The sequence below is a fragment of the Bombina bombina genome, chromosome 5 (assembly GCF_027579735.1).
Source record: "Bombina bombina isolate aBomBom1 chromosome 5, aBomBom1.pri, whole genome shotgun sequence".
NCBI classification, from domain to species: domain Eukaryota; kingdom Metazoa; phylum Chordata; class Amphibia; order Anura; family Bombinatoridae; genus Bombina; species Bombina bombina.
Genome location: NC_069503.1, coordinates 105,168,772 through 105,185,636, shown reverse-complemented (window position 1 = coordinate 105,185,636; position 16,865 = coordinate 105,168,772). Strand labels below are relative to the sequence as shown.

Here is a 16,865-nt window from a genome sequence, read left to right as displayed (position 1 = left end):
TCTCAACATGTTTCGGCTAGGATGCCTTTATCAAGATGTCATATTGATTACTTTTTGCTCTTTTTATAGTCTCTATACTCTCCGCCTCCAGTGATCATTGGGTAATTTCTGATATGTTAACCCTTCAAGTCCCTGTTTATATTTATGATTTTCATATATAAGTTCTTCTTGCAATTTTTGCCCCTATGCTAAAAGAATATATATATATATATATATATATATATATACATACAGGTAGCCCTCAGTTTACGCCGGGGTTAGGTTCCAGAAGGAATGGTTGTAAATCGAAACCGTTGTAAATTGAAACCCAGTTTATAATGTAAGTCAATGGGAAGTGAGGGAGATAGGTTCCAGGCCCCTCTCAAAATTGTCATAACTAACACCTAATACATTATTTTTAAAGCTTTGAAATGAAGACTTTAAAAGCTAAACAGCATTATAAACCTAATAAAATAATCACACAACACAGACTTCACTTGCATTTTTCTGCAAACAGTTCTTTCTATGCATTCCAATCTGGACTGATTTATAGACAGGAAGATCTTGTTCCTTTGAAATCTGCTCGAAAGCTCAATTCTGGTTAAACTGATTAATTTCAGCTTGCTTGGCTTTGCTGCAACACAAGCGGACAGCTCCACCTACTGGCTATTTTAATAAATGCACTGTTTCTCAATGCTTTTCAATAGCAGTCACATGACTGGAAAAAAAGGTTGTTATTCTGAAACGGTGTAAATTGAACCATTGTAAAACGAGGGCCACCTGTGTATATATATATATATATATATATATATATATATATATATATATATATATATATATATATATATATATGTATTCCAACCTTATACTCTATCTTTATTGTTCAATATTATAATAAACCATTCATGCATTCAATTTATACATTTGGTGTGTTCCTCACTGTTCATTAATATACCATATATATATTTTTCATTCTTCCTAATGAGTACATAATAACTATACTAAACAAATACGGAACAAATATATAAAATGATATAGAAGAGGAAATTTACGTGATATATGTGACACAATAATTGTGTTTATTAAACCAGGTTACATTAGAAATAATTCCCTCTAACATTCTAATGATATCATGGTTATATTTTCCATTTAAATAGTGCTTAATATGTGACATGAAAAATAGTTTGTTTAGAAAACTCATTTACTTCGAAATACTTCTCTATAGCATTCTAATGTTTCATATAAACCCTATTTTAAGAGTGTGTAACCCATTCCTAAAAAGTGTCTGTATTATTTAACAATCATACTAATACACACATATAATTATAAATACAATATATATATATATATATATATATATATATATATGATGCTAATAATATTCTAAATATCCTAATGTGAATTATTTAACTATATTGGTTCAACTTTTTAACCGTTAGTGCTTGTATTAGTGTTTATTTAAACTACTTTCATTTTAAAATTATTCTATATTCCTTTGCATCTCAAAAGATGTACAATCATCTAACATTAACCTTAACACATTCATTCTTCGAACATTCATAATGTTAGTAAATTAGTTTTCTGCTAGTCCCCTGAAAGGACAGTTTTCGGCCCTGTCTGTGTTACTGCATAAAGTGTCGCTGAACTTCGAGATGTGCAGCCATTTGTTAGGGCTCTGCTGGGATCAGACCTGTGTTTAGATCTAGGGCTCCTTCTTGCAGTTTAAATCTTGAAGTAGACGTTAAATTGTTGTCTTGGAAGGTTCCTTTTCTACTAGCTATTACTTCTGCGCGCAGAGTATCTGTGATTGCTGAAATATAAGTTTAGAGTAGACTGTCTGATCGGTAGGGAATCAAGCTACGTTATCCCAAAGTTTTGCAAGTAAAATAGTTTAAGGTGGCGCAATACGGATTGCTGTTCCCAATGTGGTTAAAAAATATATATAATTTTAAATTTTAAAAAACAGTGGTTTATTACACCTCTAATTTTATATTCCTCTTGGAAAGAATGAGTGCTATACAAATTGCAATGTAATTAAACAAGCTCCTTTATTGGTATTTCTAATTGGAACATTCATATAAAAAATGGCAAATTAAAATTAAATTCAAAACATTGTTAAAACCTGACACCGGTGTCTAATAATTAAACAGTATCTGGGTAATAAAAAGATATAATAATTTATCTATACATTTATACAGTCATGTATAAAGATGTCTATACAATCAAAAGGTTGCTAAAACAAGTATTTCTAATTGTGTGCAAAGTATATTTATATACACAGCAGCTCTCTTGGTATTGTTATACAGAATTTGAAAGGTTGTTGAAAAGTAGCTAAAAAGTTGCTAATAATGGTATTAATAGACAAAGTAGCTTTCAAGGTATTGCTAGACACTTCATACTGACTTAATTTTAGCTCTGGTATCAACGCGTTTTGGCTGGGCAGCCTTTCTCAAGACCTTTGAGAAAGGCTGTCCAGCTGAAACGCGTTGATACCAGAGCTAAAACCACACTGATTGTGGTGAACAAGGAACGATTTGAGCTCTGTGCTCTATCCTGCAAAACTTTATTTTCTTCCAAGTCCGGCGAGACTAACCGCCACTAGACCAACTGCCACTTTACCTAAAGACCAAAGGTTTACCACTAGCCTGTATTTCAGACGACCTAAACTGCAACTTAAGGCTAACAAATATCGCCAGTGGCTACCCAAGAAGTCGGACCGCAAAAAATCCAAGCTGTCAAAGACTTTCCTAGGAGGATCAACTACAACAACAGCAAGTGATCGGTCACTGACCGAAAGAAGCATCAAATATTTTGAAGAACAGCCACGCAGACAGTGATCCAACAAATAATTATTGCAACCTCTATACCAGCACAAAGAGATGTATAAAGACAAAAGTATCTAACGGAGAATCTTGGACCGCAAGTCAAAAACCGCCAAAGAAATACCGCAGGACAAGCGGTCTTTTCATCTTAAGGATATCGGTCACTGACCGAAAGGATACCCATTTTTGATTTCAAGATCACAAGGTCTGAAGGAACGGTAAATGTAACACATCACCAACCACAGCTCAAACACCGGGAATAATCAGCCAATTTACTTGCATAAGAATCTTCTTCCATCACGGACTTACTAACATAGTGTAATCAGCCAGATATACTATTAAAGTATCATTACAGTAATCCTACATTTCAAGAAGTTTATAAGAGACAAGACAAATTGATCCTATAATATGGAAAATTAAGTCAGTATGAAGTGTATAGCAATACCTTGAAAGCAACTTTGTCTATTAATACAATTATTAGCAATTTTTTAGCTACTTTTCAACAACCTTTCAAATTCTGTATAACAATACCAAGAGAGCTGCTGTGTATATAAATATACTTTGCACACAAATAGAAATACTTGTTTTAGCAACCTTTTGATTGTATAGACATCTTTATACATGACTGTATAAATGTATAGATAAATTATTATATATTTTTATTACCCAGATCCTGTTTAATTATTAGACACCGGTGTCAGGTTTTAACAATGTTTTGAATTTAATTTTAATTTGCCATTTTTTATATGAATGTTCCAATTAGAAATACTAATAAAGGAGCTTGTTTAATTACATTGCAATTTGTATAGCGCTCATTCTTTCCAAGAGGAATATAAAATTAGAGGTGTAATAAACCACTGTTTTTTAAAATTTAAAATTATATATATTTTTTAACCACATTGGGAACAGCAATCCGTATTGCGCCACCTTAAACTACTATTTTATCTGTGATTGCTGCCTTGCAATGCGTCCCTCCTTATCTGGCTTTCCATGCTGATAAGGCTGTTCTACGAACAAAGCTAGGTTTTCTTCCTAAGGTTGTGTCAATTTGCAACATCAATCAATAGATTGTGGTTCCTTTCTTATGTCCTAATCCTTCTTTGCGAAGGAACATTTACAATGTATTTCTGAATGTGGCTTGTGCCATGAAGTTCTTTCTTCAGGCCACAAAGAAATTTAGACAAACCTCTTTCTCTGTTAGTTCTCCTTTACGGGAAGCATAGGTCTGAGGAGTGTCATCCATTTAGCATAGAGACGGCGGGGGCATAAGCCTCCTCTGAGGATTATGGCTCATTCTACGAGAGCAGTGTTTTCCTCTTTGGCCTTCAAAAATGAGGCCTCTATGGATCAGATCTGTAAGGCGGCTACCTGGTTCTCCTTACATACTTTTTCCAAATTTGACAAGTTTTATGTTTTTGCTTCTGCTGAAGCAGCCTTCGGGAGAAGGTTTTGCAGGCTGTGGTGCCCTCAGATTAGGGTCCGCCTCTCTTTTTTCCCCTTCCGTTAGCATTCCGTGTACTCTAGAGCTTGGGTATATGTTTCCCACAAGTAAGGAATGCAGCTGTGGACTTTTCCCATATTAAGATGTAAAACATAAATTATGCTTACCTGAAAATTTTATTTCCATCTGTATGGGAAGAGTCCACAGCTCCAGCCCGTGTTCTCTGATGAGCGGCCCTAAATTTCAATTTTTTCTTCTGGCACCTTTTTCATGCTGATATTCCTCCTACTGTTCCTTGTTCCCATGGCAGAATGACTGGGGTTATGAGGAAGTTTGGGAGGTATTTAAGCCTTTGGGGTATCTTTGCCTCCTCCTGGTGGCCAAGTTCAGTATTTCCCACAAGTAAGGAATGCAGCTGTGGACTCTTCCCATACAGATGGAAATGAAATAATCAGGTAAGCATAATTTATGTTTTTTTAGTATACATGCATTAGAAAAAATGCTTCTAATAAAAGTTATAGTTGTTTCAAAAGTGTATTTAAGTATGCACCGTGCACCAGCATTTTAAACACAGCACTTGCTCAGAGAGCCTAAGATGCTTTTACCATATGGTAATGACTCCATTTGTTCATTGCTGACATGATACAAGACCCACTGGTGCAAGGAGCAGCTGCAGTGTTTAAAATGCTGGTGCACTGAGAGTATCTAGCTATGCTTCACATGCACGTGCAGAGAAAAATATTCTCACTAAAATAGTGATAACTTTTACTAGGAACATTTTTGCCAATGCATGTTTATTGCAAATGTTTCTATCCAAAGATTTAATTAATTTGTGTATTTAAATTTTGACCGGAGTGTCCCTTTAATAAAATATATTTTACCATTTTTTGGTCTGTCATTAAAGAAATGAGTGCTATAATGTTTAATTTAATACACACAGCAAAGATGGATTGATATATACAGTTTGGTAAACCGACTGGCAGAAAGGTACTGTATGTACATACAGGGAGTGCAGAATTATTAGGCAAGTTGTATTTTTGAGGATTAATTTTATTATTGAACAACAACCATGTTCTCAATGAACCCAAAAAACTCATTAATATCAAAGCTGAATAGTTTTGGAAGTAGTTTTTAGTTTGTTTTTAGTTATAGCTATTTTAGGGGGATATCTGTGTGTGCAGGTGACTATTACTGTGCATAATTATTAGGCAACTTAACAAAAAACAAATATATACCCATTTCAATTATTTATTTTTACCAGTGAAACCAATATAACATCTCAACATTCACAAATATACATTTCTGACATTCAAAAACAAAACAAAAACAAATCAGTTACCAATATAGCCACGTTTCTTTGCAAGGACACTCAAAAGCCTGCCATCCATGGATTCTGTCAGTGTTTTGATCTGTTCACCATCAACATTGTGTGCAGCAGCAACCACAGCCTCCCAGACACTGTTCAGAGAGGTGTACTGTTTTCCCTCCTTGTAAATCTCACATTTGATGATGGACCACAGCTTCTCAATGGGGTTCAGATCAGGTGAACAAGGAGGCCATGTCATTAGATTTTCTTCTTTTATACCCTTTCTTGCCAGCCACGCTGTGGAGTACTTGGACGCGTGTGATGGAGCATTGTCCTGCATGAAAATCATGTTTTTCTTGAAGGATACAGACTTCTTCCTGTACCACTGCTTGAAGAAGGTGTCTTCCAGAAACTGGCAGTAGGACTGGGAGTTGAGATTGACTCCATCCTCAACCCGAAAAGGCCCCACAAGCTCATCTTTGATGATACCAGCCCAAACCAGTACTCCACCTCCACCTTGCTGGCGTCTGAGTCGGACTGGAGCTCTCTGCCCTTTACCAATCCAGCCACGGGCCCATCCATCTGGCCCATCAAGACTCACTCTCATTTCATCAGTCCATAAAACCTTAGAAAAATCAGTCTTGAGATATTTCTTGGCCCAGTCTTGACGTTTCAGCTTGTGTGTCTTGTTCAGTGGTGGTCGTCTTTCAGCCTTTCTTACCTTGGCCATGTCTCTGAGTATTGCACACCTTGTGCTTTTGGGCACTCCAGTGATGTTGCAGCTCTGAAATATGGCCAAACTGGTGACAAGTGGCATCTTGACAGTTGCACGCTTGACTTTTCTCAGTTCATGGGCAGTTATTTTGCGCCTTGGTTTTTCCACACGCTTCTTGCGACCCTGTTGACTATTTTGAATGAAACGCTTGATTGTTCGATGATCACGCTTCAGAAGCTTTGCAATTTTAAGAGTGCTGCATCCCTCTGCAAGATATCTCACTATTTTTGACTTTTCTGAGACTGTCAAGTCCTTCTTTTGACCCATTTTGCCAAAGGAAAGGAAGTTGCCTAATAATTATGCACACCTGATATAGGGTGTTGATGTCATTAGACCACACCCCTTCTCATTACAGAGATGCACATAACCTAATATGCTTAATTGGTAGTAGGCTTTCGAGCCTATACAGCTTGGAGTAAGACAACATGCATAAAGAGGATGATGTGGTCAAAATACTCATTTGCCTAATAATTCTGCACTCCCTGTAATCAGAGAGACATATATATATATATATATATATATATATATATATATATATATATATATATATATATATATATATATATACACACACATGTATTATCTCACAAAAGTGAGTACACCCCTCACATTTTTGTAAATATTTTATTATATCTTTTCATGTGACAACATTGAAGAAATTACACTTTGATACAATGTAAAGTAGTGAGTGTACAGCCTGTATAACAGTGGACATTTGCTGTCCCCTCAAAATAGCTCAACACACAGCCATTAATGTCTAAAACGTTGGCAACAAAAGTGAGTACACCCCTAAGTGGAAATGTCCAAATTGGGCCCAAAGTGTTAATATTTTCCACACTACCTTAACCCTCTTGGGCATGGAGCTCACCAGAGCTTCACAGGTTGCCACTTGAGTCCTCTTCTACTCCTCCTTGATGACATCACTGAGCGCTCCCACACCTTCTGTTTGATGATGCCCCACAAATGCTCAATAGGGTTTAGGTCTGGAGACATGCTTGGCCAGTCCATCACCTTTATCCTCAGCTTCTTTAGCAAGGCAGTGGTCATCTTTGAGGTGTGTTTGGGGTCGTTATCATGTTGAAATACTGCCCTGTGGCCCAGTCTCCGAATGGAGGGGGTCATGCTCTGCACCATGCTTGACTGTAGGCAAGACACACTTGTCTTTGTACTCCTCACCTGGTTGCCGCCACACATGCATGACACCATCTGAACCAAATAAGTTTATCTTGATCTCATTGGACCACAGGACATGGTTCCAGTAATCCATGTCCTTAGTCTGCTTGTCTTCAGCAAACTGTTTGCAGGCTTTCTTATGCTTCATCTTTAGAAGAGGCTTCCTTTTGGGACGATAGCCATGCAGACCAATTTGATGCAGTGTGCAGCATATGGTCTGATCGCTGACAGGCTGACCCCCCCCCCCACCCCTCCAACCTCTGCAGCAATGCTGGCAGCACTCATACGTCTATTTCCCAAAGACAACCTTTGGATATGATGCTGAGCATGTGCACTCAACTTCTTTTGTCAACTATGGTGAGGCATGTTCTGAGTGGAACCTGTCCTGTGAAACTGCTGTATGGTCTTGTCCACCGTGCTGCAGCTCAGTTTCAGGGTCTTGGCAATCTTCTTATAGCCTAGGCCATCTTTATGTAGAGCAAGAATTCTTTTTTTCAGATCCTCAGAGAGTTCTTTGCCATGAGGCACCATGTTGAACTTCCAGTGACCAGTATGAGAGAGTGTGAGAGCGATAACAACAAATTTAACACACCTGCCCCCCATTCACACCTGAGACTTGTAACACTAATGAGTCACATGACACCGGGGAGGGAAAATGGCTAATTGGGCCCAATTTGGACATTTCTACTTAGGGGTGTACTCACTTTTGTTGCCAACAGTTTAGAGATTAATAGCTGTCTGTTGAGTTATTTTGAGGGGACAGCAGATTTACACTGTTATACAGGCTGTACACTCACTACTTTACATTGTAGCAAAGTGTCATTTCTTCAGTGTTGTCACATGAAAAGATATAATACAATATTTACAAAAATGTGAGGGGTGTACTCACTTTTGTGAGATAATGTATATGTGTGTATTTACAGGCGATACATAGATGATCTCTTGTTTGTCTGGCGGGGTACTGACAGTGAAATGTCCAATTTCATGACCAAACTGAATAATAACAGTATAGGCCTAAGGTTCACACATGAGACTCATACCAGTCAGATAAATTTCTTAGACCTTACACTTACAGTTGCTGAAAATGGTAAGGTCAGAACAAGCACTTATCGGAAACCAATTACAAAAAACACTTTGCTACATGCAAAGAGTTGCCACCCCAAGCAAGTTCCATTGGCAGTGGCAAAAGGTGAATTCATTAGAACCAAAAGAAATTGTACGGAAGAGAGTACCTATCAGGCACAGAGCAGGGATCTTGAGAAGAGACTTCTGCAAAGGGGCTACCCAAAATATACCATTAAGCAAGCAAAATCACAGGTGGACAGATTGGATAGGAAAGTACTTTTACAGGGATCAGTAAGGCCCTCCAATCCTTCTACTCAGGAAGGCAAAGTTACATTTGTTACAGATTATAGCACAGAATATAAGGATATCTGTGGTATAATAAACAAACATTTTCACTTACTTAAAGCCGATGATAGGCTTGTAAGCAGTGTGGACAAGGGCCTTAGGTGCTCTTATCGCAGAAGCAAAACCATAGGAAACTATTTGGCAGCTTCTGAGTTACCAAGGATATCAGTCACAGAGGAAAGTTCTTGGTTAAGACATAAGGGGATGTACAGGTGTGGTAGAGTCAGATGTAAGCCATGTGATAAAGTTATCATCTCGAACGAATTTCGTTCAGAAGCCACAGGTGAAGTGTTCAAAATAACCTCCTGCCTAAACTGTACATCCTCTTATGTCATATATGTTCTGTCATGCATGGAATGCAAGTTGCAATACGTAGGACTCACCTCAACTGAGGTGAATGTCCGAATAAGAAACCATCTGTCCACAATTAAAATGGGAGAGGCGACTACCCCTTTGGTTAGGCATTTCAAAGACTCACACAATAAAAGCAGTACCACCCTGAGATGGCAAGCTATTGAGAAAATCAAAACCCCTTTAAGAGGTGGGGACAGGAATCTCATCTTAGGAAAAAGAGAGATGTATTGGATTTTTAGGCTCCAAACAAGAGTACCAAGGGGCCTGAACTCCGAATATGATCTCATAAACTATTGGCAATAGCATACAAACAAATAGCATCATCTAGTCATATCTCTATACTGTTTTTTACTCAAAAATTAAGTTCTTTAAATCATTTAGTACAAGTACCTACTGTTAAATAGAGTAATCACATGAATGTAGAACGAATACACTTTCCAATGCCTAACCAGCAAGTATAGCTCACATTATAGAGGGAAAAAGAAGTATCTCTGTTCTGTACCAATACAATAATAATATATATAAAGTACAACAATATACAATAGTCACCAGTCAAGTGATAATTGTTAGAGGTTACCAAGGTAGCCAGGTAATAGCACCATACATACAGAAGAGGTAGACTATATGTTAGGCATTGAAAAAGAAAATGATAAATAAAAATAAAAGTACACTAAACAGAAAGTATTGAAATAATGTAAAATAAAACACTTAAATACTCTACAATTCATAACTTATAGCCATACAAATTATTAAGTCATGGTCCCCCCACTTATACCTAACATCAAATGTTCTTTTTAATTAATAGATAGTAGTTAGTCAGCTGCATATAGCAATTAGGCAGGGAAAGGGTTAAAATAGCACTTTAGTTCTAACATTGAAAATGTGTAATTGTTTTTAACCAATCACAAACAACATTGTCTCTTAAATGGTTAGCACTGATGCACTCAATCAAGCTATGATTACGGCATTCAGAAGAAACATGTCAGCTTGAGTACACAGTGCTCAATGTTCTTTTGCTGTACAGGACCCCTCCAGGGATTTTTAATGGATTTGAAATAAAGACTTTTTAACTAATCTATTCTGACCTGAGGATCGAGTTTTTTCTTCATTTTTTGTATATATATATAGTCAAAATAGCGTATAGCCCAGCACTCCAACCAGGTGGAGCAGCCACAACCTGGGTGCAATCCTTATAAGAGATAGTTAAAGAACAATGTAGAAGAAGGGCACTCTCAGGGTTTGTATAGAGACAAATATTTTCTTTATTCCTAGAACATTAATACATGGTCGACGTTTCGGCCCTCAGTTGGGCCTTCATCAGGACAGGTATTATCTGAAAGACAAACATATAAACAGATACTAGAAACATGGAATGATAGAGACAACACGCAACAAGACACACACTACCTATATCACCATCACCAATACAATTAAAAACAGACTATACAGTCTGTAAAGGGAATAATCCAACCTTCAGCAAAGGATACCCAAAAAAAACAAAGAACATGCAGGATAAAGGGGCCAAGGCAGATATAGATAATATGGTACAGTGCAGCAAACACGAATAACAACATCTAAATAGACTGTGCTGTCTGAAATCTAACAACCTTCAACAAAGGATATCAAAGAACAACTATGAGATAAGAATGCCAGATGGCAATCCGTGGGCAACAAGGCAAAACAAAATGATGTTATGGTATACAGACGGCATCAATAATAACGTAAACCAAAATCCATAAAAAAAGAAAGAAAAAGAAATGTCACGCACAGAAAATTACTATGTATCTCTATCAATCCCAAAGCAGTGCGTTATTACCCACTCAGCAGGCTCAAGTGAGAAAGTTTGAAGCGATACTAGATAAATTAAGCCATAGTCATAAAATAAGTCCCAGATGAGGACTAAGAAAAAGTAAGAAGAGTACAAATTGACATAAACACATAAATAAAGTTACCATCAAACATATAACCCAAAGAGATGCATAAATCAAAACAATGGACAACGTGTGGAACGCCTGCAGTGTGATTAGCAAGACACCTAAAACAGATAATAGCAGGGCATAGAGCTTATTAGAAATGTAAAAATGGTGTGTGAGAACACTTAACGGGAGAACATAGCCAAAGCAATATTGTGGATAACAGTATAGACTAATCACGCATATTAGGGCCCCAAGGTGAAACAGTAAAAACAAGCAAGGGAGTTCAGCAATTGTAGGGGAATCACTATATAAACAACACCAAACTGCATTTAGCTCAAAGGCATATGAAACATACTAACAGCCCATAGCAATATGAAAAACCAGTTATGCTAATGTGAGTACAGCAATAACACAAGTCAGAGCCTTATAGATCAAAGGAAATGAACTAAAAACAGCGTTTACCGTACCTTTAAACTGCCGAGTGGCAGTAGTCATAGATCCAAACAAGCAAATGAGGGTGGCTACCGGAAGCCGCCTTAAATAGGGGAAGCCCTAAAGGCAATCAGTCCCTGATAGGGTGAAAGCAGCCAACACCTCCCGTAACTATGGCAACCAATCCATTGTTTACCCTGAAAGAAACACCTAATAATACATACTGCAGGGGAACGGAGCACTGCTAGAAAAGAAAACACACAATCCACATACAAAGGCAGATGGTACGGAAAGCAATCCTATAATTGAATTATAATATAACACCATATCCACCCCAACACACGCCAAACAGGCACAAATAGATCCACCGTTAAAAAACAGAATTCACCTACCCATATCAGAGCACTGGATATGTGTATGTCCAAGAAGGACATAGAGAAATAGCGCTGCAAGGGTGCCGCAGCTAACATGGGTCAGTCAGAAACCACAATTACGTCAAGTATAGACGCAGGGCTTTAACCCACAGCAAGCTGTATAACTTAGAAGGGCGCACATAGCCACACAGATACACAGCAATCATATGCGGTGTCAATAATAAACACAAAATGATCTAGAGCAAAGGGCCACACAACTAAACTTAGGTGTGAAAGCCCAAGAGGTTACAATACATATATGATGTGAGACAGTCACTGTAGAAGGTGTTAAAGGGGGCCATAGAAGATCCTAGGCGCAAAACATACACTGAAAACAAGTAATCAAATACGAGAAGTCAAGCAACAAATGAAATCTATATACATATACAACCAGGGAGAGTGCCTCCCAATTGAGAGAAACAGTAACAACTGCACGAGCAGGCTGCAAGACTACTTAAAACATACATAGGAGAACCCCTAATTGGAGCACCAAAGATAAGTACGCCAGCAATTGATAATATATGAAATGAATGTAATGGTGTTATACAGCTCAAGCACCAAAGATACACAAGTACACCAACAGAAAGACAGAAAACATAGGATAAATCGTCTAATTAGACGAAATAGAATGAACAGAAAGCAACCCTAAAAAATACGGAAAATACAGGGAGACTATAAATATAGAATATACATCAAATGAGCCATGGGCCACATATGGGATGGAGATGTTGGAAGGACTTCTTACATCACGGAATTGGTGACCTAATGAGAAAAGGAGGAAAAAACAAAAACAAAGAAACAAGCAGGCATTTATAGCTCAAAAAAATACAGAAAAGTCCAGGTGAGCATTAAGACCATTTGGGCTCAAAGTATGTAATCTATATATCCATCTGGCTAATGCGAAGCCAGATGGATATATAGATTACATACTTTGAGCCCAAATGGTCTTAATGCTCACCTGGACTTTTCTGTATTTTTTTGAGCTATAAATGCCTGCTTGTTTCTTTGTTTTTGTTTTTTCCTCCTTTTCTCATTAGGTCACCAATTCCGTGATGTAAGAAGTCCTTCCAACATCTCCATCCCATATGTGGCCCATGGCTCATTTGATGTATATTCTATATTTATAGTCTCCCTGTATTTTCCGTATTTTTTAGGGTTGCTTTCTGTTCATTCTATTTCGTCTAATTAGACGATTTATCCTATGTTTTCTGTCTTTCTGTTGGTGTACTTGTGTATCTTTGGTGCTTGAGCTGTATACCACCATTACATTCATTTCATATATTATCAATTGCTGGCGTACTTATCTTTGGTGCTCCAATTAGGGGTTCTCCTATGTATGTTTTAAGTAGTCTTGCAGCCTGCTCGTGCAGTTGTTACTGTTTCTCTCAATTGGGAGGCACTCTCCCTGGTTGTATATGTATATACAGGGAGTGCAGAATTATTAGGCAAATTAGTATTTTGACCACATCATCCTCTTTATGCATGTTGTCTTACTCCAAGCTGTATAGGCTCAAAAGCCTACTACCAATTAAGCATATTAGGTGATGTGCATCTCTGTAATGAGAAGGGGTGTGGTCTAATGACATCAACACCCTATATCAGGTGTGCATAATTATTAGGCAACTTCCTTTCCTTTGGCAAAATGGGTCAAAAGAAGGACTTGACAGGCTCAGAAAAGTCAAAAATAGTGAGATATCTTGCAGAGGGATGCAGCACTCTTAAAATTGCAAAGCTTCTGAAGCGTGATCATCGAACAATCAAGCGTTTCATTCAAAATAGTCAACAGGGTCGCAAGAAGCGTGTGGAAAAACCAAGGCGCAAAATAACTGCCCATGAACTGAGAAAAGTCAAGCGTGCAGCTGCCAAGATGCCACTTGCCACCAGTTTGGCCATATTTCAGAGCTGCAACATCACTGGAGTGCCCAAAAGCACAAGGTGTGCAATACTCAGAGACATGGCCAAGGTAAGAAAGGCTGAAAGACGACCACCACTGAACAAGACACACAAGCTGTAACGTCAAGACTGGGCCAAGAAATATCTCAAGACTGATTTTTCTAAGGTTTTATGGACTGATGAAATGAGAGTGAGTCTTGGTGGGCCAGATGGATGGGCCCGTGGCTGGATTGGTAAAGGGCAGAGAGCTCCAGTCCGACTCAGACGCCAGCAAGGTGGAGGTGGAGTACTGGTTTGGGCTGGTATCATCAAAGATGAGCTTGTGGGGCCTATTCGGGTTGAGGATGGAGTCAAGCTCAACTCCCAGTCCTACTGCCAGTTTCTGGAAGACACCTTCTTCAAGCAGTGGTACAGGAAGAAGTCTGCATCCTTCAAGAAAAACATGATTTTCATGCAGGACAATGCTCCATCACACTCGTCCAAGTACTCCACAGCGTGGCTGGCAAGAAAGGGTATAAAAGAAGAAAATCTAATGACATGGCCTCCTTGTTCACCTGATCTGAACCCCATTGAGAACCTGTGGTCCATCATCAAATGTGAGATTTACAAGGAGGGAAAACAGTACACCTCTCTGAACAGTGTCTGGGAGGCTGTGGTTGCTGCTGCACGCAATGTTGATGGTGAACAGATCAAAACACTGACAGAATCCATGGATGGCAGGCTTTTGAGTGTCCTTGCAAAGAAAGGTGGCTATATTGGTCACTGATTTGTTTTTGTTTTGTTTTTGAATGTCAGAAATGTATATTTGTGAATGTTGAGATGTTATATTGGTTTCACTGGTAAAAATAAATAATTGAAATGGGTATATATTTGTTTTTTGTTAAGTTGCCTAATAATTATGCACAGTAATAGTCACCTGCACACACAGATATCCCCCTAAAATAGCTATAACTAAAAACAAACTAAAAACTACTTCCAAAACTATTCAGCTTTGATATTAATGAGTTTTTTGGGTTCATTGAGAACATGGTTGTTGTTCAATAATAAAATTAATCCTCAAAAATACAACTTGCCTAATAATTCTGCACTCCCTGTAGATTTCATTTGTTGCTTGACTTCTCGTATTTGATTACTTGTTTTCAGTGTATGTTTTGCGCCTAGGATCTTCTATGGCCCCCTTTAACACCTTCTACAGTGACTGTCTCACATCATATATGTATTGTAACCTCTTGGGCTTTCACACCTAAGTTTAGTTGTGTGGCCCTTTGCTCTAGATCATTTTGTGTTTATTATTGATACCGCATATGATTGCTGTGTATCTGTATGGCTATGTGCACCCTTCTAAGTTATACAGCTTGCTGTGGGTTAAAGCCCTGCGTCTATACTTGACGTAATTGTGGTTTCTGACTGACCCATGTTAGCTGCGGCACCCTTGCAGCGCTATTTCTCTATGTCCTTCTTGGACATACACATATCCAGTGCTCTGATATGGGTAGGTGAATTCTGTTTTTTAACGGTGGATCTATTTGTGCCTGTTTGGCGTGTGTTGGGGTGGATATGGTGTTATATTATAATTCAATTATAGGATTGCTTTCCGTACCATCTGCCTTTGTATGTGGATTGTGTGTTTTCTTCTCTAGCAGTGCTCCGTTCCCCTGCAGTATGTATTATTAGGTGTTTCTTTCAGGGTAAACAATGGATTGGTTGCCATAGTTACGGGAGGTGTTGGCTGCTTTCACCCTATCAGGGACTGATTGCCTTTAGGGCTTCCCCTATTTAAGGCGGCTTCCGGTAGCCACCCTCATTTGCTTGTTTGGATCTATGACTACTGCCACTCGGCAGTTTAAAGGTACGGTAAACGCTGTTTTTAGTTCATTTCCTTTGATCTATAAGGCTCTGACTTGTGTTATTGCTGTACTCACATTAGCGTGACTGGTTTTTCATATTGCTATGGGCTGTTAGTATGTTTCATATACCTTTGAGCTAAATGCAGTTTGGTGTTGTTTATATAGTGATTCCCCTACAATTGTTGAACTCCCTTGCTTGTTTTTACTGTTTCACCTTGGGGCCCTAATATGCGTGATTAGTCTATACTGTTATCCACAATATTGCTTTGGCTATGTTCTCCCGTTAAGTGTTCTCACACACCATTTTTACATTTCTAATAAGCTCTATGCCCTGCTATTATCTGTTTTAGGTGTCTTGCTAATCACACTGCAGGCGTTCCACACGTTGTCCATTGTTTTGATTTATGCATCTCTTTGGGTTATATGTTTGATGGTAACTTTATTTATGTGTTTATGTCAATTTGTACTCTTCTTACTTTTTCTTAGTCCTCATCTGGGACTTATTTTATGACTATGGCTTAATTTATCTAGTATCGCTTCAAACTTTCTCACTTGAGCCTGCTGAGTGGGTAATAACGCACTGCTTTGGGATTGATAGAGATACATAGTAATTTTCTGTGCGTGACATTTCTTTTTCTTTCTTTTTTTATGGATTTTGGTTTACGTTATTATTGATGCCGTCTGTATACCATAACATCATTTTGTTTTGCCTTGTTGCCCACGGATTGCCATCTGGCATTCTTATCTCATAGTTGTTCTTTGATATCCTTTGTTGAAGGTTGTTAGATTTCAGACAGCACAGTCTATTTAGATGTTGTTATTCGTGTTTGCTGCACTGTACCATATTATCTATATCTGCCTTGGCCCCTTTATCCTGCATGTTCTTTGTTTTTTTGGGGTATCCTTTGCTGAAGGTTGGATTATTCCCTTTACAGACTGTATAGTCTGTTTTTAATTGTATTGGTGATGGTGATATAGGTAGTGTGTGTCTTGTTGCGTGTTGTCTCTATCATTCCATGTTTCTAGTATCTGTTTATATGTTTGTCTTTCAGATAATACCTGTCCTGATGAAGGCCCAACTGAGGGCCGAAACGTCGACCATGT

At 38.2% G+C, this 16,865-nt stretch overlaps 1 protein-coding gene across 1 annotated transcript in view; it reads left to right on the top strand.

Annotated features, from left to right (window-relative positions):
* Positions 1 to 16,865, top strand: part of LOC128661362 (uncharacterized) — a 228,330-nt gene that overhangs the window by 24,181 nt on the left and 187,284 nt on the right. The window contains 2 exon segments of the mRNA XM_053715626.1: positions 70 to 101; positions 16,112 to 16,194. Coding sequence (XP_053571601.1) covers positions 70 to 101; positions 16,112 to 16,194 — 115 coding nt within the window.